The 21,484-nt window shown below is 36.6% G+C and overlaps 1 protein-coding gene across 3 annotated transcripts in view; it reads right to left on the minus strand.

Annotated features, from left to right (window-relative positions):
* Nucleotides 1-21,484, minus strand: part of RSF1 (remodeling and spacing factor 1) — a 156,933-nt gene that overhangs the window by 104,614 nt on the left and 30,835 nt on the right. For all 3 annotated transcript variants that reach the window (XM_058306035.2, XM_058306034.2, XM_058306033.2), the window contains exon 2: nt 7,066-7,157. In XM_058306035.2, coding sequence (XP_058162018.1) covers nt 7,066-7,157 — 92 coding nt within the window. The remainder of the gene's footprint in view (nt 1-7,065; nt 7,158-21,484) is intronic.

The raw sequence follows: 21,484 nt of genomic DNA on the forward strand, positions 1-21,484 counted from the left end.
GCACTTACCATGAGCCAGGCAGAGAATTAGATAGGAAAATGTTGAAAACGATATATATCTTCCTAACCTCATTCAACTTGTACCTTAGAGAAAGAGAGAGTATGTGTGTGTATGTTTGGGGAGGAGGGATTACAAGAGAAAATTACAAAATAGTGTATACTATTTTAAATGCTCTAGCTGGGTACTACACATTCAGGGAAAATATTGTAGAAGACAACTACAAAATGCTATGGGAATTCAGAGAAGAGATACGTAATCCAGATCAGGACATATGTAACTTGGTGCAGGGGAAGTGTGAGAAATACAAGCATACATACATGCACCACATACAACAGCTATCTGTCAGGTACGAGTTTAGGTGCTAGACAAAGAATGAAGAATAAGATTGAAAATATTCTTGCCCTTACAGAGCATTGATTCTTGTGGAGACATGCTCAAAAAGTAAACAAGATAATTTTAAAGAGTGGTAAATAGTATGAAGGGAATGAAACAAGATGATGTATTAAGAGAGTGGTAGAAGACTCAAGGGAGTGATCTACTTTAAACAGTCAGGTACAAGACCAAGGAGCCAGGCAGGATGACCATTCTGGACACCAAAATTAGTTCTTGCATGGAACAATATGTTATGCACTGATGAGGTGGTAGGTGTAGCAAGGAAAGAACTAAGAGAAAGAGCAGGAACCATCAACAGCAGTAACTTGGTTGCCAAGTTAAAAATATTGCATTCAGAAGACAATAGGAACCCACACATTAAAGGAATTAAAGCAGAGACTTAGAGAGATGACACTAATTTTCACTTTATCACTGTAATTGTAGTAACTGAACTAGAGGCAGGAAAACAAATCTGGAGGTTTCTACAGTAACCCAAGGGGAAACAAGGATCAATATTAGGGTAGACAGTGATAGTGGAGTAGACCTGAGTTGAGAGAGAGGTTGAATCAATCAGCAATTGTAATGTACTAGATGTGAGGGACAGAAGAGAAGTTTAGTCTGGGAAATGACTAAGGACCCTGGAATAATGCTCACATTTGTGGTTTGAGAAAGTAGGCAGGGTGTAGTAGTGTTATTTAATTAAAGTGTATGAGTCAGGGTACTCTAGATAATGTTGCAGTAACAAATGATTCCAAATCTCAAAGGTTGGCACTTTGTTATAGTGGTTAGCAGAGCGTGGCCTAGGGACCAGCTGCTTGTTTTTGTAAATAAAGTTTTACTGAAACACAGCCATGCCCACTCATTTCCATAGTGTCTACAGCTTTCATGTAACAACAGCAAAGTTGAAAAGTTACATGGACTATAAGGAATATTAAATATCTGGCTCTTTAAGAAAAAGTTTGCTAACCCTTAGTTTACAGCTACAGAGGTTTATTTCTTATCTACAGTATATGTTGATCACAGTTTAGTTATCACTCTGTTCCACATCATCTTCACTCTAAGATAAGCATCCTTTACCTAGACAAGTACCAGTCACTGTGGCAATGGGGAAGGAGAGTAAGGAGAATAGGCACTGATCTTAAAGCTTCTGCCTAGGATTGTTAAAATATCATTTTTCTTTGCATTTCACTGGCCAAAGGAAGTCACATCACCATGTGTGAATTCAACAGCAGAGGGATGTATTTGCCTCCCAAAGGGAGGAGCACCAAATATTTTATAGTTGTCCCACAGAAATCTGTTTCCCTACTTCCTTGTGAGTTTAAGGCTCAGGAAGAGTCCAGTATCAAGAATATATAAAGATCTACTACAACAAAAGGTGAAAACCCAATTTAAAAAACAGGAAAGGATTTGAACAGATTTTTCTCCAAAGAAGATATAGAAATGGCTAATAAACACATGAAAAGATGCTCCACATCATCAGTTACAAGGGAAATGCAAATCAAAAGCACAATTAGGATATTACCTAACACCCAACCGGATGGCTATAATTATAAAAACAGACAATACAAGTGCTAACAAGGATGTGGAGAAATCAAAGAACTCTCACATACATACACTGTTGGGGGGAAGGTAAAAGGGTGCAGCCATTTTGGGAAACAGTCTAGAAGTTCTTCAAATGATTAAACATAGAATTACTGTATGATCTAACAATTCTATTCCTGGATATATACCCAAGAGAAATAAAAGCACATGTCCACACAAAAAATTTGTATACAAATGTTCACTGCAGCAATATTCACAATGGTAAAAGGGTGGAATCAACCCAAATATCATCAAATGATGAAAGGATAAGCAAGTCCATGCAAAGATAGATTATTCAACCAAAAAAGGGAACTAAGTTCTGATACATGCTTCAATATGGATGAACCTTAAAATAGATTCGTATTTACCAGGAGATTGAAGAAGGAAGAATGACTGCTATTGCATATGAAGTTTCTTTAACCACAGAACTAAAGGGGCTTATAAAATCAGCCTGCCTCAATTCTCACATCTTACAAAGAACCTGAGACTCAAAAGGGCAAGACTACGATCTTGAAGTGTATTAGTAGCACAGTCAGGATGTATACAAGGTATTTCTACCTCAGTTCTCAGATGCAAGGATATGAAAACAGAGAACAGTAGTGTTATAATTTTGGAAAAGAAAGAAATAAACAAAAATTAAAAACTTTTAGCAGATTTATTTACAAAGGACTACATCCTTTAAAATGTTATGTCAAAACTCTGCTCCCAGCCTGAGGGGAAGCCAGGCTGACTGAACCTCTCAGTGTTAGCAGGAACCACTTTCTTTCACGCGGATCAGCCTGTAGCCCTAGCCTAGGCTTCAGCCCTGCCTCTGGCAGGGAGGAGGATGAGGAGCCCTGCACCATCCTATACAGGTAACTGCAGGTATCTTTGGCTGGCATAGACTGAAAATCAGAAGTATACCAGGGCAACTGCGGTCATCTTAGATCTGCACTGTACAGATTGCTGCTCACACTTGTAGCTCCATCCCTGCCCCAGGCAGGGGAGAAAGGGGTGTGAAGCTCCATCAGTCTCTATGGGCAACTACAGTCTAGGTCTGTACTTGGATTATTCCACACAGTTGTGACTTGACTCTGTCCCTACCCCTGGCAAAGGAGAAAGTGGAGAGAAGCTTCATTGGTCCCTGGTGCAATGAGGGCACCTCCACAGCTTTACACACCAACTACATGCTTGGCTCCTACTGCACAACCAGTTTTTCTCTAAACTAAAGAGAAAAACTGCATCCAGAAAAAATACTCTGGTAAGCCAGATGTGAAGACACCAACAAAAATTACAATCTACACCAAGAAACAGGAAGCTATGGCCCAGTTAAAGGAACCTGATAAGCCTCTAGATGACATAAAGGAGTTGAGACAACTAATCACAGATGTTCAAAACACATCTCCTTAATAAATTCAGTGAGATGGCTAAAGAGATTAAGGATATTAAGAAAACATTGGATGAGTACAAAGAAGAATTTGAAAGCATACATAGAAAAATAGCAGATCTTATGGGAATGAAAGGTGCAATCAATGAAATTAAAAAAACATTGGAATCAGGTAATAGTAGATTTGAGGAGGCAGAAAAAAGGATTGGTGAGCTTGAAGAAACGGCCTCTGAAAGTAAACATACAAAAGAACAGATGAAGAAAAGAGTGGAAAAAATTGAACAAGGTCTCAGGGAACTGAAGGACAGCAAAAGGTGTGCAAACATACACGTCATGGCTGTCCCAGAAGGAGAAGAGAAGGGAAAAGGGGCAGAAGGAATATATGAAGAAATAATGGTAGAAAATTTCCCAACCCTATTGAAGGACATAGATATCCCTGTCCAAGAAGCACAACATACTCCCATCTGAAAAGATCCAAATAGACCACCTCCAAGACACATACTCATCAGACTGTCAAATGCCAAAGAAAAAGAGAGAATTCTAAGAGGAGCAAGAGAAAAGCAATGCATAACACATAAGGAATACTCAATATGATTAAGTGCTGAATTCTCACCAGAAACCATGCAGGCAAGAGGACAGTGGTCTGATATATTTAAGATACTGCAAGAGAAAAACTTCCATCCAAGAATCTTACACCCAGCAAGACTGTCTTTCAAAAATGAGGTCAAGATTAGAATATTCACAGATAAACAGAAACTGAGAGAATTTCTAAGCAAGAGACCAGGTTTTCAGGAAATACTAAAGGGTGTGCTGGAGCCTGAAAAGAAAAGACAGAAGGGAGGGGCCTGGAAGAGAGTCTAGAAATGAAGATTATACCAATAAAACTAACTGAAAGTGTCAAAAGAGTGGTGAAAATAAAATATGACAGATAAAACTCAAATAATCAGGAATAAACTTAACCAATGATGTAAAGTACTTGTATTCAGAAAACTGCAACTCAATGTTAAAACAAATTTTAAAAAGCCCTAAATAAATGAAAGAACATTCCATGCTCATGGATCGGAAGACTAAATAACATGAAGATGTCAATTCTACTCATATTGATATACAGATTTAATGCAATCCTGATAAAAATTCCATCAGCATTAAAGAAAAAATTGAAAACACGATCATTAAATTTTTTTGGAAGGGTAAGGAGTCCTGAATAGCCAGAAACATCATAAAAAGGAAAAGTGAACCTTCATCTTCAGACCTTAAATCATAATACCTACCTATAGTGGTAAAAACAGCATGGTACCAGCCTAAAGACAGACACATAGACCAATGGAACCAAACTTGTGGTTCAGAAACAGACACTCACAGGTATGGACAAGTGATTTTTGACTAGCCTGTCAAACTCACACAGCTCAGGCAGAATAATCCATTCAACAAATGGTGCTGAAAGAATTGGATATCCATAGCTGAAAGAAGGAAAAAGGACCCCTATCTCACACCTTATCCAAAAATTAACTCAAAATGGATCAAAAAACTAAAAATAAAAGCAAGAACCATGAAACTTCTAGAAGAAATTATTGGAAAATATCTTCAAGACCTGGTGGTAGGTGGTGGATTCTTAAAGGAGGTAAGAGAAAGACTGAGTGGACTACTGATGTTTAATGTATGTAGAAGTTTTAATTAGCCCTACTGTAAAAGTGTGGAAATGTATAGAGTGGATGGTAACACACAGCGAGTAACAGCTAATTTATAAATGGGGATGTGACTGAAAATGGTAGTCTTGTTATATAAATGCCAATTGACAGAATGCTAGAGAATAATCTAGGAACTGGATAGCACAGTAAACCAAGAGGTGAATGAGAATTATGATTGATGGTACAGATGCAAGAATGTCTTTTGTTAGCTAGAGCAAATGTATATCACTACTGCAGGGTATAAGGAATGTGGAGAAGCATGGGAAAAATACAGCTGGAGTGACCTATGGACTGTGGTGAGTAGTAATAATATAATATTCTTGCATCACCAAATGTAAGATAAGAACTATGATTAGTAGTAAGATTCTGACAATATTCTTTCATAATCTATAACAAACGTCTCATGACAATGCAAGGTGTTGGTGGAGGGTTGATGTATGGGACTCCTATATGATGTTATGCATGTTTGCTTTATAAGTTCACAACTTTTACTATACACTTATTTATATGTTCATACATAAATGATATAAAGATAATAATAATAGAATTGGTTGGGGGAAAAATATTTTGTTTAGTAGTAATATTTTGACAATGCTCTTTAATCATAAGTTAAAAAGGTTTAACAACAATGTAAGTTATTGGTGGTAGGGTGAGTTATGAGAGTCCTTTATGATGTTATATATGTTTGTTTTGTAAGTTCACAGCTATTATTATACACTTATTGTTTATGTAAGTTTATGTATAAGTGATATACTTCAATAAATTTTTTAAAAACTCAAAAAAAAAAACAAAAACATTATTTCAAAAATCAGTATTCTTGAAATCCCAGCATCTCTTTTTAAGCTCCAAAACCTTGATTATTAATCACTAATAAACACTTTGTTAATGACAAACAGCAACTTCATTGTTATTTGTAAAAGCACTTTGAGTAAACATTTGCTCATTTATTATTCACAGTTCAATGTATTTCAAAAGCTAAAATTAAACATTAATTATCAGACTTGTAGAAAATTCCCTGGCAGCAAATTTTTTAAACCTATTAGCCAACTTCCCAATGCTTCAAACTTGTGCAAAAATAATGAGTTATATTTTATATTGGGGTTTTCAAAAGTTAGCCATTTCTACCTTTGAGAGTTGAAGTCCCTTTCCCTAAATGTGGCAAAGCTGTGATTCCTACAACCAATAGAATGTGGTAGAAACGACCTTTCCAAATCCCTAGTCCAAACAGTCAGGGAGCTTATTTAATCTGTTGGGTTATGTCACTAAGTTTGGAATGGCTTGTTATATAGCAAAGGTAAATGAAACAGCACATATTTTTATAATAAAAACAAGTAACACTTTCTTCCCAGATTGCTCCTTTTCATGGTATTCTATAAAAATATGTATTTACTCCCCCAGAAAACAAAACACAGAGAAGAAAATATACGTGTGCAAACATATACACAGAAGTAAGCATACAAAAATTATTACATAGCTTCACAATCATCTAAACTATAACCTAATATTCTATTATGTTACAGAAGTGAAAATGCCCCCAAAGGTCAACATGGAGGTACATTCATCAGTTTAGGAGGCATTGAGAATAGGCTTCCAAAAATTATGTGGTTCTCGAAACTGGGATGCAATTCCAGACAACTTTTTTCTGAACGTTCTTGCCTTTAATAGGGTCTAGCCTAAAGCAATCATCTTCTTGTTCAGAATACACAGACTGTTCTCAGTAACAACAGCTTTGGCCTTGTTATTAACCTCGAAGTTTTCAATACTGACCTAAAGGGCTTTGGCCTTTTTACCTTTTAAATAAAGGATAAATCTTGGCTATACCTGTGTGTAATTTTAAGCAAAATGACAACTTTCCTGGTCGTTGTATCTTTAACTCAAGATTCTATTGCTTAGTAGCAGCAAAAGAGGACACTCATACATTGACAGTAATCACAGATTTCAAAGTCAAAGTTTGCAACTTTTAGTAGACTATTTTAAAAAATAAACATTATAAAATTAATATCAATTTATGCTAGAGTAAAATTTCAGTAATACAGAAAGTAATTCACAAATGCTTACCTTGATCAAATATTTTTCCCATCTATCTGCTGTAACAGATTTGCCAATCTTCCTCATCAACTTTAAATGGAGCTCCACCAACTCTTTAGGTACTTAAAGGGAAGGAAAAAATACTGTTAGCCAGCAAAATGAAGCATTTGTAAACATTTGTGATCATTAAAAAATAACTTTCCCCAATCCTGAATCCATTTTCAAACTAGGTATTTTTCAAATTTCTAGAGACATAGTACATTATAGGTTACCAGGCCCAGGGGTGATGGGGAAATAAGGAGTTATTACTTAATGGGGGCAGGATTTCTTTATGAGGTAATAAAAAAGTGGGGTAAATAGGAATTGGTAATAGTAGCAAAATACTGTGAATGTAATAATCAATACACTTGCATTGTATACTTGAAACTAAGTTTATACATGTTAGTAACATAAAGTTTTTAAAAAGATATTTATTTCAGTCCTTTAGACTTTCAAATCAGAAAAACTTAGAGTAAGAAATGACTGAAAACCACTTTCTTTAAAAATGACCAGAGGGAAGCAAATGTGGCTCAAGTGATTAGGTTCCTGTCTAACACGTAGGAGGACCAGGGTTCGATTCCTGGGGCCTCTGGTGAAAAGCAAGCTGGCCTGAGCAGAGTGCTGGCCTACGCGGAGAGCTGGTGCAGCAAGATGACACAACAAAAAGAAACACAGAGGAGAGACAATATGAGAAGCAGCAGACCAGGCCCTGAGCTGAGGTGGTGTAAGAGATTGAGCACCTCTCTCCACTCCAGAAGGTCGATTCCCGGTACTGCCAAAGAGAAGACAAGCAGATATAGAGGAACACACGGAGAACAGACAGTGAGTGCAAAACCATGGGATGAGTGGGTGGAATAAATAAATCTTTAAAAATTAAAACAAAAAAATGAGCAGAGATGTTCAGGTTTTCTTTCAAAATGCCATCAAGTAAAAGCACTTAACTACAGTTCTATAGTTCTAAAATTTCTAAATTTTATTTCCCTCATGACCCATATTTGCTTTCTTTACTGAGACTTCAGACCAAGACACAGATCCATAGAATTAGAAAAGAAAAAAGAAATATAAATTCTAAGGTGATATATACCTTAGAAATAGAGTCTAACGGTTTTCAAACTGTTTTCAGAAAACTACTATTTCAATCTATTCCTTCTCTGATATACTATACTCCTCTATAGCATTCCTTTGAATCTTTGCTTGATAATCTTCAGGGACAGAAAATTCACTAAGTTCCATTTTCTGGACAGTTCTAATTATTAGAAAGTCATGTTTCCTCTAAGCCTAAATCTGTCTTCCTTCAACTTCCTCCCCCTGCTTCTTCCTCTTATTCTTGAGCTTCGAAGACAATACTTAAAAAAATTATTGTAGTAATATGTAGATAATATAAATTTTATTTTAATCATTTTATGGGCATAATTTAATGACATTAATTACATTTACAATGTCGTGCTGCCACCACCATTGTCCATCACTAAAACTTTTTCATCATCCCAAACAGAAACTCTATACCCATTAATCAATTATAGCTCCTGATTTCCACCAACCCTTTAAATATTCACTATTAAAGACAATACTTTTAATTCCTCTTCTATGGATCCTTCAAACATTTGAAGATGCTGCATATTCCCATAGGTTCTATCTTCTAACTGTAAAAACCAGAGGTCCTCTAAATATTCTTTGGGTATGATCTAATTCGATTATGTAATTATATTAATTAGACCTGAGGGAAATACAGGACACAACCCCCCCACACACTCCTGTCAAATTTAGCATTTTCCAAATACTAATTACCACTAGTAACCTAAGCAAAATTAATAGGATTGCTATCTAAAAAAAGTCCCATAATCAAATCTATTAGGGAAATGCTAGTTTGTTTGTTTTTTAAGTTTTTTTTAACTGCAGAACTTCTTGAAATCTTTATTGAGTGGTTTTGTGTGCCTTGTGAATGCCCAAGATAGGGACATAATATGCAGCATTCTCCAATTTATTTTATTTGATCATGGAATCCTTTTTTTTGTATGTGAAACATGCACTTCCTTATAGGATATAAACCCTCTTAAGAACATCTTGGTTTGAGATAACTGCCTGCCTCTTTTCAGTCATTCTGTCAGACTCTTTATTCTCCACTAAAGCTACTTCTCCTAACTTGAAACAACCCTGAAATATAAAAACATTCTCCCATTCAAAAATTTCTGTGGGTATATTAGTAAGCAAGAAATAGTCCCTGTCCTTAATAAGCCAATTTAAGTAAGTCTTCTTAGTGGGGTAGAACACTGGATTGTGGGGTGGGAACTGAGGGTGGAGTGGAAAGAAGGGAGAAAAGAGAATGCTTGGGGAAAAGCAACAGCAGATGCAAAGGGCTAAAAACCAAAATGTTGTGAAGTGGAGGCATGGGCAAAGACACAGGGGATGTCCTTATAAGGACAGGTTAAGAAGGTTAGATTTTATTTACTTGATTCACCCTACAGTACACCATGGACTACAGTTAACAGTACAATTATTAAATGTCCTTTCATCAACTGCAACAAATGTGCCACACTAACGCAAAACATGTTAATAATAGAGTGGTATATGGGAAACTCTGTATTTTATGCATGATTGTTAAACCTACAGATTCTTTAATTAAAAAAATTTAAGCAGGAGATTGCTCTGCATTTTCTAAAGACTGAATTGTAAGAAGATGGATTGCTTTTATCTGCTTGGTTTTAGAAGGTGGAGTACAAGACAGGGAACAGATTTAAGATCAGTGGAACATAAATCCAGAAAGATGGGAATAGCCTGAACTAAGGTAGAGGTGGTAGTACAGTGAGAAGTGGGAAGATTTGAGAAACGTTTAGGAAACAAAATTAATAAAAGTGACCAATTGTGCCAAGACAGAGTCAAGAAAACATACCCAAGTCACTGGCATAGTAAACTGAGTAGATGCCAATGACAATGGAGTATGAAGAAAAAGACAATTTTCAGCTCCCCACCTCATACACGTAGCCCAAGATTATGGTTCAAGTCCTTTACAACAGTGAATTTCAGTTTCCTCATCTATAATAAAAACTTGCACTATCTCATAGAGGTTTAAAACAGTAATACATTATATGAAGCTAAAATACTTATTTCTGTTGTTTATTCTTTTGGAACCAAAGTCACTTTCAAGTCCACCTTCTCCCTTTACCCCAAATTCAGTAGTCTTAATGATTCTGCCTTCCTATATCTCAGACCTGCTTCCTATTTCCCACAGTTTCCCTAGGGTATCACTGTATCTTCTCATTTCAAAAAAAAAAAACAACAAAAAAAACAATTATGGGTAGCCTCCGCAACCAAATTAGTCTTAAAAAAAAAAAAAAACCTGCTTTCAGGGCACTTCCCAATTCATAAATACCTTTTACAGTTTTTAAACACCTATATAAACTCATCCAAAGTCCTTAGAGTCCCAATATTCAGAGTCAACCTAATATTCCAACGCTTCTCCCTCACTCCTAGGCAGAATACCTTGATTCAAATCATTCTCGCCTCTCCACTGCCCACTATCGACTTGGGGTTTCATTATTCAAGCCCTCCAACTTATTGTCTTCTGCCCACCTGAATACTTTCGTTTTTCATTTCTGATGAGTGCAAATTCCAAAAGCCTTTCTGATAGCCTCCCAATCCCAGCACACAACTCTTTTGTCCTTAAAATGCCCATAGTATTCTTATTGTCTGTCTCACTCATGTAGCAATTGGCTAAATGCTTAACACCACTGTTTTATGCCTGTCTCCTGTACTCCCATACTAAACATTTTGATACTACTGATATTATTTTAAAGCCCAATAGAAGACAAAATAAATATATGCATAAAATATGTTTTTATCCAACTTTACAAATCTAGTAACTATTAGTTAAGGCATGTAGAAATAAAGATTACAGATTACTTATTTGCTTATTAGAGCAATGGATTTAGGACAGAATTATCCAACAGAAATACAAGGTAAGCCACATAATTTCAAATTTTCTAGTATCCACATTTACAAACATAAAAGGAGTAGTTAATTTTAAAAACATATTTTTATTTAACTCAATTTATCTAAACAGTTATCAACATGTAATCAATAATAAAAACTTGAGATATTTTACATCCTTTTTTGTAAGTATTCAAAACACATTATACATTTTACACTTATAGCACATCTCAATTCATACTAATTACATTTCAAGGGCTCAAGAGCCATGTGGCTAGTAGCTATGTATTGGATAGCATAGGGCTAGCATGTTTAAAAATAAAATTTATAATGAATGATTTACTAACTGAATTTATTTATTTTGTTACAAATAGAATTGACAAGCTGAAAAACTTCAATGATATAACTAACTAGTTCTTACTACTTCAACAGAAAAATGCATCAGCATTGATGTTAAATCAAAACGAATAATTTTCTGCACTTTTTATTTAATAAAAATGTTATCTATTCAACTTCCTACAATGATAGAAATGTTCTGTATCTTCACTTGTCAATTCAGTAACCACTAGCCACTATGCCTACTGAGTACTTGGCATATAGCTAATGAAATTAAGTTACTGGACTTTTATTTATTTTTAACTAATTTAAATTTAAACAGTCACATGTGGCAAGTAGTTATGGTTTTGGATAGTACAGCTGTATATGTTGACCATATTTTTAAAAAACAACATGATTATTTTCCAAAACATATGTTTTATCTCCAAATTGAGTCATTCATCATATGGTACATTTTCTAGTCTCATTTATAGAACATCAGATAACTACAACTTCCTTATAAAGATTTATTTATAAATCAATTTAATGCCATTTTGTAAAATATAGCCTTTGTCCCAACTGAACCAAGATCCTCTACCTTTTGACATAATTTGGTATATAACCTTTAATAGACTCACTCTTTCAAAATACCTAAGAAGGTAAAAGATTTTGAAACAGAAGGTCAGGAGCTGTATGAAAACATGAAGGACCTGCCAACACGATACATTACGAAGCAGCAGAAAAGTGATAGAATCCTAGAATGCCTTACTGAACTAATCACCCAAAGTTATTCTATATTGACATTTTCCTCAGCATCTTTCCAGCACCAAGCCTTAAGTATGCTGTTTCTGCAATTCTAGTCTGTTACTTACAATTCTGTTCTTTGAATGTAAAGACATAATTCTTCCCATTCCTCAATAAACTATTTTAGTTAAGTTTCCTCTAAGCTTACAAGAAGATATACACTTATCGTCACAAAGCAGTTGATTTTATCTATGACATTAATAAAAGTACATTGATTTCAAATGCAGTGATTAAAAGATAAGCTTACAGTAAGCTCTGGCTTACTGCCCAGTTTTTAGAAACTGTTGGGAGAGCACAGGTTAAGCAGAATTGAAACTGGTCTCACAGGCCACCTGATCCTTAGACTCACTGCAATATATTCATATGCCTTACCTTTTAAAGAGTTCACTTAATCAATCATCCTGAGTGTGGCAGTTTGGTATGGTTTATGAATTCCAAAAATAGATATTGGTTTGTGTTTGCAAACTGGTCTGTTCCTCTGGGCATATTAGATTCAGAGGTTTCACTTTATTAAATCAAGATTAGGGCTTTTATTTGACCACATCATTAGGGCGACTTAGTTTGAGTTCCCGCCATCCCCCACCCTTCCTTTGTGGGCTATATAAATGGATGCTCAATCAAAGACAGGGAGGGAAGTAAATGAATGGAGAAGGAGGACACAGAGTTTTGTTTTGGATGCTGGAGCCCTGGGAAGAGAGCCAGATGTTCACATGATAGTTTGCAGCTCAAGAGAACAGAGCCCTGAAGAGCTGAGAAAGCCAGGGTGAGAGATAAGCCTTATGCTAGCCTACAGCTGAGATCAGAAGAAACTGGGACCACGGAGCCTTAGGAGGAAAAGGAAGGCTGAAACCTCGCAGAAACTGGCAGCCATCTTGGTCCAACATACTTTGACTTTGGTGAGGGAAGTAACTTACTCATTATGGCCTTGTGACTGTAAGCTTCTACCCCCAATGCATGCCCTTTATAAAAGCCAACAGATTTCTGGTATTTTGCATCAGTACACCTTGGGTGGGCTAATACATTGATGTTTTCTTGAAAGCAAAAACAGGGTTTAAGACTATGAACTGTAACTTAAACCACTGTGTGTAAAGGTACAGCACAGATCTCAGGTAAGTAAAATACAAATGACTAAGCCAGTTCATCACCATTACTGAAAATAATAAATTCAAGAACAGATGTTATGTAGACTTTTAAAAATTTGCTCAAATTTAGGTTTTGGAATTACATTTAGAATTATATAGCTGACTCCATTGATCTACCCTACCCCCCCAGTGTAACTGGCAAAAAGTAAGGAAGACTACTGTTCACAATCTCTGGAAATGGTCCTAAGAGTAAACAGCAAAGGAAGAAAATCTACTCAAGAAAATCTACAAAAATTTAGAAAGAAAGGTGAGAATCTGTGCTTCTGAATGGAAGACTAACGTCTACCCTGCCCTACCCACTCAGCAAGGCAGTCTCTACAGTCAAGCTACAGGGCTCCCTCTTCCCACAGCTACCAAGCAGAGGGTTTTTTCCCCAAAAGGAGCACAGCTCCAGCATTTCTTAACCTATTCCACCTGCCAGTTGCTGAGGCTAATTCTTGGGCAAGAATGCTTAAGCAGTGGGAATTACCTCCTTCTGAAACCCCCAGGCTTACAGAAGAAACTCTACCTTGGGCCTGGATTGCTGAGAATACCAGGGTCCCAAAATGAATTTATACCAGTTCTTCACAAACTTTTCCAAAATACAGAAGAGGAGAGACTATTTCCCAATTAACTTTATCAGGTCAGTATTACCCTAATACCAAAGCCAAAGACATCACAAGAAAAGAAAACTAAGGATCGTTATCATTTATCAATATGGATACATACATTCTCAACAAACCAAAAATGATTATTAGGAAGCAGACTTGGCCCAGTGGTTAGGGCGTCCGTCTACCACATGGGAGGTCCGCAGTTCAAACCCCAGGTCTTCCTGACCCGTGTAGAGCTGGCCCAAGCACAATGTTGATGCGTGCAAGGAGTGCCGTGTCACGCAGGGGTGTCCCCCGCGTAGGAGAGCCCCACGTGCAAGGAGTGCGCCCCGTAAGGAGAGCCGCCCAGCACGAAAGGAAGTTCAGCCTGCCCAGGAATGGCGCCACACACACAGAGAGCTGACATAGCAAGATGACACAACAAAAAGAAACACAGATTCCTGTGCCGCTGACAACAACAGAAGCGGACAAAGAAGAACATGCAGCAAATAGACACAGAGAACAGACAACTGGGGCGGGGGGGAGGGGAGAGAAATAAATAAATAAATAAATAAATCTTTAAAAAAATATATTAAACCAGTGGTGGTGTGAACTGTACTATCCCAGAAAAACATGTTCTTAAATTTAATCCATTCCTGTGAGTATGAACAGGATCTTTAATATATATATACATATATTATCTATTTTTAAAGGAGTTTTAGAATACATAAGTGAAATGGAAAATATAAAGAATTTCCATATACCCCACCCCTATCCCTCCCACAATTTCCCCCATTTACATCTTTCATTAGTGTGGTACATTAATGTTATAATTGATGAGTACATATTGAAGCATTGCTACTAAGTATAGTCTATAGTTTACATTGTTTTACACTTTGCACCACACAATTTTATAGGTTTTGACGACGCGTATAATAGCTGATATCTGTCATTGTAGTATCATGTAGATTGGCTCCAATTTCTCAAAAATGCCCCATGTTACACCTGTAAATGTAAATAGGACCTTCGATGAGGTTTCATCAGGATGGTCTTAATCTTATTACTAGAGACCAATATAAGTGGAATCAAATTCCAGATACAGAAAGAGAAAGCTACAGGAAATAAGAAGCTAAAACCAATGAAACCCAGAAGAAAAGGGAGAAACCAGGAGATGCCCCATGTGCACTGCCATGTGACAGAGGAGTCAAGGACCAAGGTACATCTACAGCCGGACCCAAGACCATTTGACTAAGAAAAATAGTATTTTAAATAAATGGCGCTTAGAACAACAGGCTATCCATATACAAGGAATGAAGTTGGACCCTTACTCCACATTACATACAAAAATTACTGAAAATCAATTGAAGAACTTAATGGAAAAGGCAAAACTATAAAACTCTTAGAAGAAAATAGAGGGATGACTCTACATAAACTTAGATTTGGCAACAGATTCTCATATATGATACCAAAACCATACACAACAACAACAAAAATGCATTTATTGTGCTTCATCAAAATAAGAAACTTGTGTACTTCAAAAGACACTACCAAGGAAGCAGATGTGGCTCAAGCAATTGAGTTTCCGCCTCTGACACGGGAGGTCCCAGGTTTAGTTCCTGGAGCCTCCTGAAAAGACCAAAAACAAACAAGCAAAACAAACGAAAAAACCAACTCAGGGGAGCCAATGTGGGTTCAGTGGTTGAGCATCGGCTTCCTACATATGAGGTCCCGGGTTCAATCCCAGGCCCCCAGTACCTAAAAAAATATATATAAAGACCCCTACACTCAATAATAAAAAGATAAATAACCCAATTTAAAAATGGGAAAAGTATCTAAATAGACATTTCTCCAAAGAAGATATGCAAATAGCCAATAAGGATATGAAATGGTGAATGAAATCATTAGTCACAAGGGAAGTGCAAATCAAAACCACAATGAAATACCACTTTGGGAAGCAGATTTTGCTCAATGGATAGAGCATCCGCCTACCACATGGGAGGTCTAAGGTTCATACCCAGGGCCTCCTGACCCATGTAGGTAAGCTGGCCCACACGCAGTGCTGATGCACGCAAGGAGTGCTGTGCCATACAGGGGTGTCCCCCGTGTAGAGGAGCCCCACATGCAAGGACTGTGCCCCGTAAGAAGAGCCGCCCAGTGCAAATAAAGTGCAGCCTGCCCAGGAGTGGGGCTGCACACACAGAGAGCTGACGTAGCAAGATGACGCAACAAAAAGAGGCATAGATTCCTGGTGCCACTGACAAGAATACAAGCGGACACAGAAGAACACACAGCAAATGGACCAGAGAGCAGGCAACGGGGAGCGGCGGGGAAGGGAAATAAATAAAAATCTTTAAAAAAAAAAGGAGGTGTACTTAAGGATAGAGACTTAATAAAATTGATACTTTAAAAAAAAAAAAAAAGAAATACCACTTCACACTCATTAGGATTGCTAGAATCAAAGAGACAGATAAGTACATGTATTGTTAAAAATGTCAAGAAAATTGGAACCCCCGTCCACTACTAATGGGGATGCAAAATGAATGGTGCAGCCACTTTGGAAAACAGGCAGTTCCTCAAATGATTAATCATAAGATTACCAAATGACCCAGCAACTCTACTTCTAGAAACATACCCAAGATAAATGAAAACAAATGTCCACTCAGAAACTTGTACCTGTGTGTTTATGGTACCATGATTCATAATAGCCAAAAGTAGAAAAAACTGAAATGTTCAACGTCTAATGGATAAAAATGTGGTATATCCATATGATAGGGTTATACTCTAGTCATAAAATGGAATGAAGTACCAATATATACCACACAACATTAATCAACCTTGAAAACATTATCCTAAGTGAAAGAAGTCGGTCACAAAAGACCATACATCATATAATTCATATTATATAACTCAAATTAAAATTCAGAATAGGGAAATCTATAGAGACAAAGTAGAGGTAATGTCCTATATTCATCCCAGGGCTTTTGCTTTTGGTGAGGGGATCTCCTTACTATTATTCCAAGTGCTCTTATTCTGGTGAGAAGAACCCTACTTCAATGACTTGGGAAGGAATGGGAGATGGGCACCATCAGAGACTAGAATGGGGTAGAAGTGTAGTTTCATTTTAAAGCAAATTTCAGATTCCATATGATATATTCACAAATACTGCAGTATATATCCCTAAGATACAGGACTCTAAAAATAACTATAATATTATTGCAACCTAAAAACTAATAATTCCTTAATGTCATCAAATTTCCAGTCAATTAAACATTTTTCTAATATCTTCAATAATCAAGCAATGAAAATATGTTTTGTTACCTCTGTAGCAGATGCTGGCAGTGCGCCGTCCATAACCCCTCAGCACTCACCATTCTAGTATACGCCAACTAGACAAACCTTAGTTTTGAACGAAAGCAAGGAGTTTACTGATAACCCAAAAGGCATACAAAGAACCCAGTTTAAAAAGCCTGCCCCTTAAAGGTTCAGGATAGCTTAGTTTTGTTTTTTTAATAAGATAAAAGCAAATATGTTTTCTTAGGCCCCTCTACTTTTCTTGTGGAACATTTGTTAGAGATTATGAAAGTACACGATCAGACTATTACCACTAACTATGGTCCACAGTGTACATTTAGTATATTTTTTCCATATATCACCTATTATTAGTGCTATGCATTAATTAGTATTGTACATGTTTTCGTTCATGAGACAATACTCATATTTGTACTACTAACCACACTCCATCTTCCACCACACAGTTCACTGTGTTATACAATCCCATGCCTTACACATTCTATCCAAAGTGTACACTCAGTGAAGGAAAGCTTAGATTTTAATTGTGTTTTTAAAGGAGTTCGATCAAATTTATTATCATCTAAAAAAATTAACATTGCCACTTTTTTTTTTTTTAGATTTTTTATTTTTCATTTATTTCTCTCTCCTCCCCACCTCAGTTGTCTGCTCTCTGTGTCCATTTGCTGTGTGTTCTATGACCACTTCTATCCTTATCAGTGGCACTGGGAATCTGTGTGTTTCTTTTTTTAGTTGCATCATCTTGTTGTGTCAGCTCTCCATATGGGTGGCGCCATTCCTGGGCAGGCTTTTCGCGCTAGGCGGCTCTCCTTACGGGGCGCACTCCTTGCGTGTGGGGCTCCCCTACGCGGGCGACACCCCAGGGTGGCACGGCACTCCTTGCGCACATTAGCACTGCGCATGGGCCAGCTCCACACGGGTCAAGGAGGCCCGGGGTTTGAACCACAGACCTCCCATGTGGTAGGCAGACACACTATCCATTGGGCCAAGTCTGCTTCCCAACATCACCACTTCTGACCCTTCACTGTTGGCTAAGAAGCATTACTACGTCAATATTTAGTTTCTATGTGCATAGAATTAAATATAATAGAAAATAAGACAATTGTTGGCTTAAGCATCTGAACTTTGAAAAAATACAGATGTTCCTTGAAGGAAGTTTGCTAAGTTTGAGTGCCTTGAAAAAACTAGAACATGAAATTTACAAGTATTTTCATTTACACATGACTTTGAATTAATTTTTTAAACTGCCATTGGTCTTGAACAACAGCAACATGAGCAAGAGTACCAAACTTTTGGAGTTTTTTAAAAATAAAATTTGAGCTACCAGGCTAATAACATGATAATGTCTCCTCCAGCCTAACAAACATTCCTTCTCCTCTTCCCTCTGGAAAAAAGTTGTCTGCACTCACAGCTTCCATTTTACCACCTGTCCATTTGCTAACCAGTCATCATCTGATTCCACTAGTTAAAGTAAATGGACTAGTTAATCCTTGCCATAAATAACTCCTCTCCAGCATGAACACTGTTGACCACATCTTCCTTCCCAAAACCTGAGAATTCTGTGACATCACTTTACTGATTTCTCCTCCTATCTCTTTGTCCGTTTTGGTATTCCTTTGCAGCCCCTATGCTTCTGCCCTCCCACTGAAAATTGGTTGTATTTTAGGAATTCCCTTTTTTTTGTCCCTATGTGATCTCTCCATCCGTACACTTAAATTTAAATATGCTATTGTCTCTGTGCAAGTTAAGGATATGTTCAAGTAACAGAAAATTTTACTCCTGTGGCTTTACGAATAAGGGCTTCCCTTTTCTCACCTGTATCCAGAGTGAGCAGTTGATAGGTTTGGTTTAATGACTCAACAAATCCACCATATTGAACTTCCTAGAGTTTCCAAACATACCATTGCAATCCTCACCCCACCTCTTCACCCTTCAGGGTTCAATTTGGTTGTTGCTCCACTTCCATAGGAAATCATTCTTTTATCCCATCTTATAGGGCTAAATGCCTCTGTGGAGAGTCCCAAAACAATCTTAACTTATATTTTATACTACACCATAAACACCTGTTTGATCGGCTGTATTTCGCATTAGAAAGGCTTGTATGTTCAGCACCTAGGACAGTGCCTACCACATACCCTGCATTCAATAAAGACTGGCTCAACGAATGATTTGAGCTTTAAAAAAAAAAAAACCTTTTGCATAAACACGACTTTCTTCTAACACAAGTAACTGTTTAACACACGAGTAAAGATTGATAACGCAAGTTTCTTACTCGAGAAAAGACAAGTTTCTAAAACCTATAAAGGGAAACGTATAAAATAGAAAATCCATTTTGGCAATTTGCATTTATGGATCCCAGTCAATTTTATACATGTTACAGTTATATATAACTTATAAGTGGACAATATAAACTGGCTTTTATGAACAAATGAGCTTCCAACAAATGACGAGAGGACAGGCTACCTAAGATAAAAGACAGAAGATGTAAATAAATAAATGGTGACCTCCTTCCCAGTCAGTCAGCTCACTCCCAGCCTTAGACAACAACTGATCAGCATCACCACCTTTTCTAGCAGAAAAACACAATACATACTCTTTTCGTATGGTTTTGATTTTAACCACCATGCTTTTGAGATTCAACCATGCTGTTGCAGTGTATCAACAGTTCATTAATTTTTAAAATTAGTATCCCTTTGTATAAACACATCTTAATTTGTTCATCAAATCATCTGCTGTTGAATGTCTGAACTGATTTTAGTTTTTGGCTATTATAAATAAAGCTGGCATGGACTTTTGTGTACAAGTCTTCATGTGGACATATATTTTATTTCTCTTGAGAAGACAGGAGTCATATGGTAGGTGTATGTTTAACTTAATAAGAAACACCCAAATGTTTGGCCAAAGTAGTTGTAACATTTAATACTTTGATCATTCTTGTTAAAGAGTTTCAGTTGTTTCACCGTCTTACCAACATGTGATATATTACCATTTTAATTTTAAAAGCATATGTTTTCTGTTTTTGTTAGGTGGAATGTTCTTACAAACATCAATACGGTACAATTTGCTAGTAATTCTGTTTGTGACTGGTCCTGACTGCTTTTCTGTCTACTTGCTCTAACAATTACTGTAAGAGGAATGTTGAAATATCCAATTATAATTAAGGATTGTCTATTTTAATGTAGTTGTCTGTTTTTGCTTCATTTTTTGGAGTTCTGTTACTGCATAGAACCAATCTCAGAAGTTTTTATCTTTCTGATGAATTAGCCCCTTGAGCATGATGAAAGATCCCTCTCTATTTCTTGTTCTGAAGTTTCTTTTTTCTAAAATAGTATAGCCACTCCAGCTTTCTTAGAATTAGTTTTGACTGATATATCACTTTGTATCCTTTTACTTTTAACTTGTATCTTTATAGTTAAAGTGGATTTTTAGTATTTATTTATTTATTTTCAGACAGCACATACTTGGGTCTTCCTTTTCTAATCCACTCTATCTCTACTTTTCAACTGGAGTGCTTCTAGCACTGTCCATTAGAAGTTTCAGTGATGATGAAAATCTTCTTTATCTACTGCCATGTGGCCACTAAGCACTTGAGACATGCCTAGTGTGACTGAAGGACTGAATTTTAAAAATTTAGTTAATTTCAATTTCAATTATTTGTAACTTAATATCCTTGAGGTTAGCGGTGATCATACTGGAAAAAACAGAGTTAGACCAAGGGTTCAGCAAACACAGGGCATATTCAGTCTACCACCTGTTTTGTACGGCCCACAAACTAGGAATAGTTTTCATGTTTTTAAGGGTTGAAAATAAATTAAAGGAAGGGTAGTATTTTGTGACACATGACAATTATATGAAATTCAAATTTCAGTGTCTATAAATAGTTTTATTGAAACACAACCATAGTCACTCACCTAATATGTATCTGAGTTGTTGGGACCTTTATATGAATAATCAGTAACAGTACAGATGATAAAGTATTCATACTTTATATGAATAATCAGTAACAGCAAAGATATGCATGAAAGAAGAGTTTTTGGTACTAATCAGTCATAGGACAGAGAGGAGGTGGCATGCCTTGTAGGACCACATGGGGCAACAAGTCAGGAGTCTAGGCTCAACCAAGCAGCTAGGCAACGAAGGTTACAGTGGACCTGGGAACTAGGTCTTTATACTGTTATACATAGTCTTGTGTTAGACAAAGGTTCACACCAAAAGCAAAGGAAAAAATAGATAAATGGGACTTCATTAATATTAGATGATCCTTTAGAACATCAAAGGACATTGTCATGAAAGTAAAAAGACAACCAATATAATGTGAGAAAAAATATTTAGAAACCACACATC

Source organism: Dasypus novemcinctus, chromosome 10 (genome assembly GCF_030445035.2).
Source record: "Dasypus novemcinctus isolate mDasNov1 chromosome 10, mDasNov1.1.hap2, whole genome shotgun sequence".
Classification (NCBI taxonomy): domain Eukaryota; kingdom Metazoa; phylum Chordata; class Mammalia; order Cingulata; family Dasypodidae; genus Dasypus; species Dasypus novemcinctus.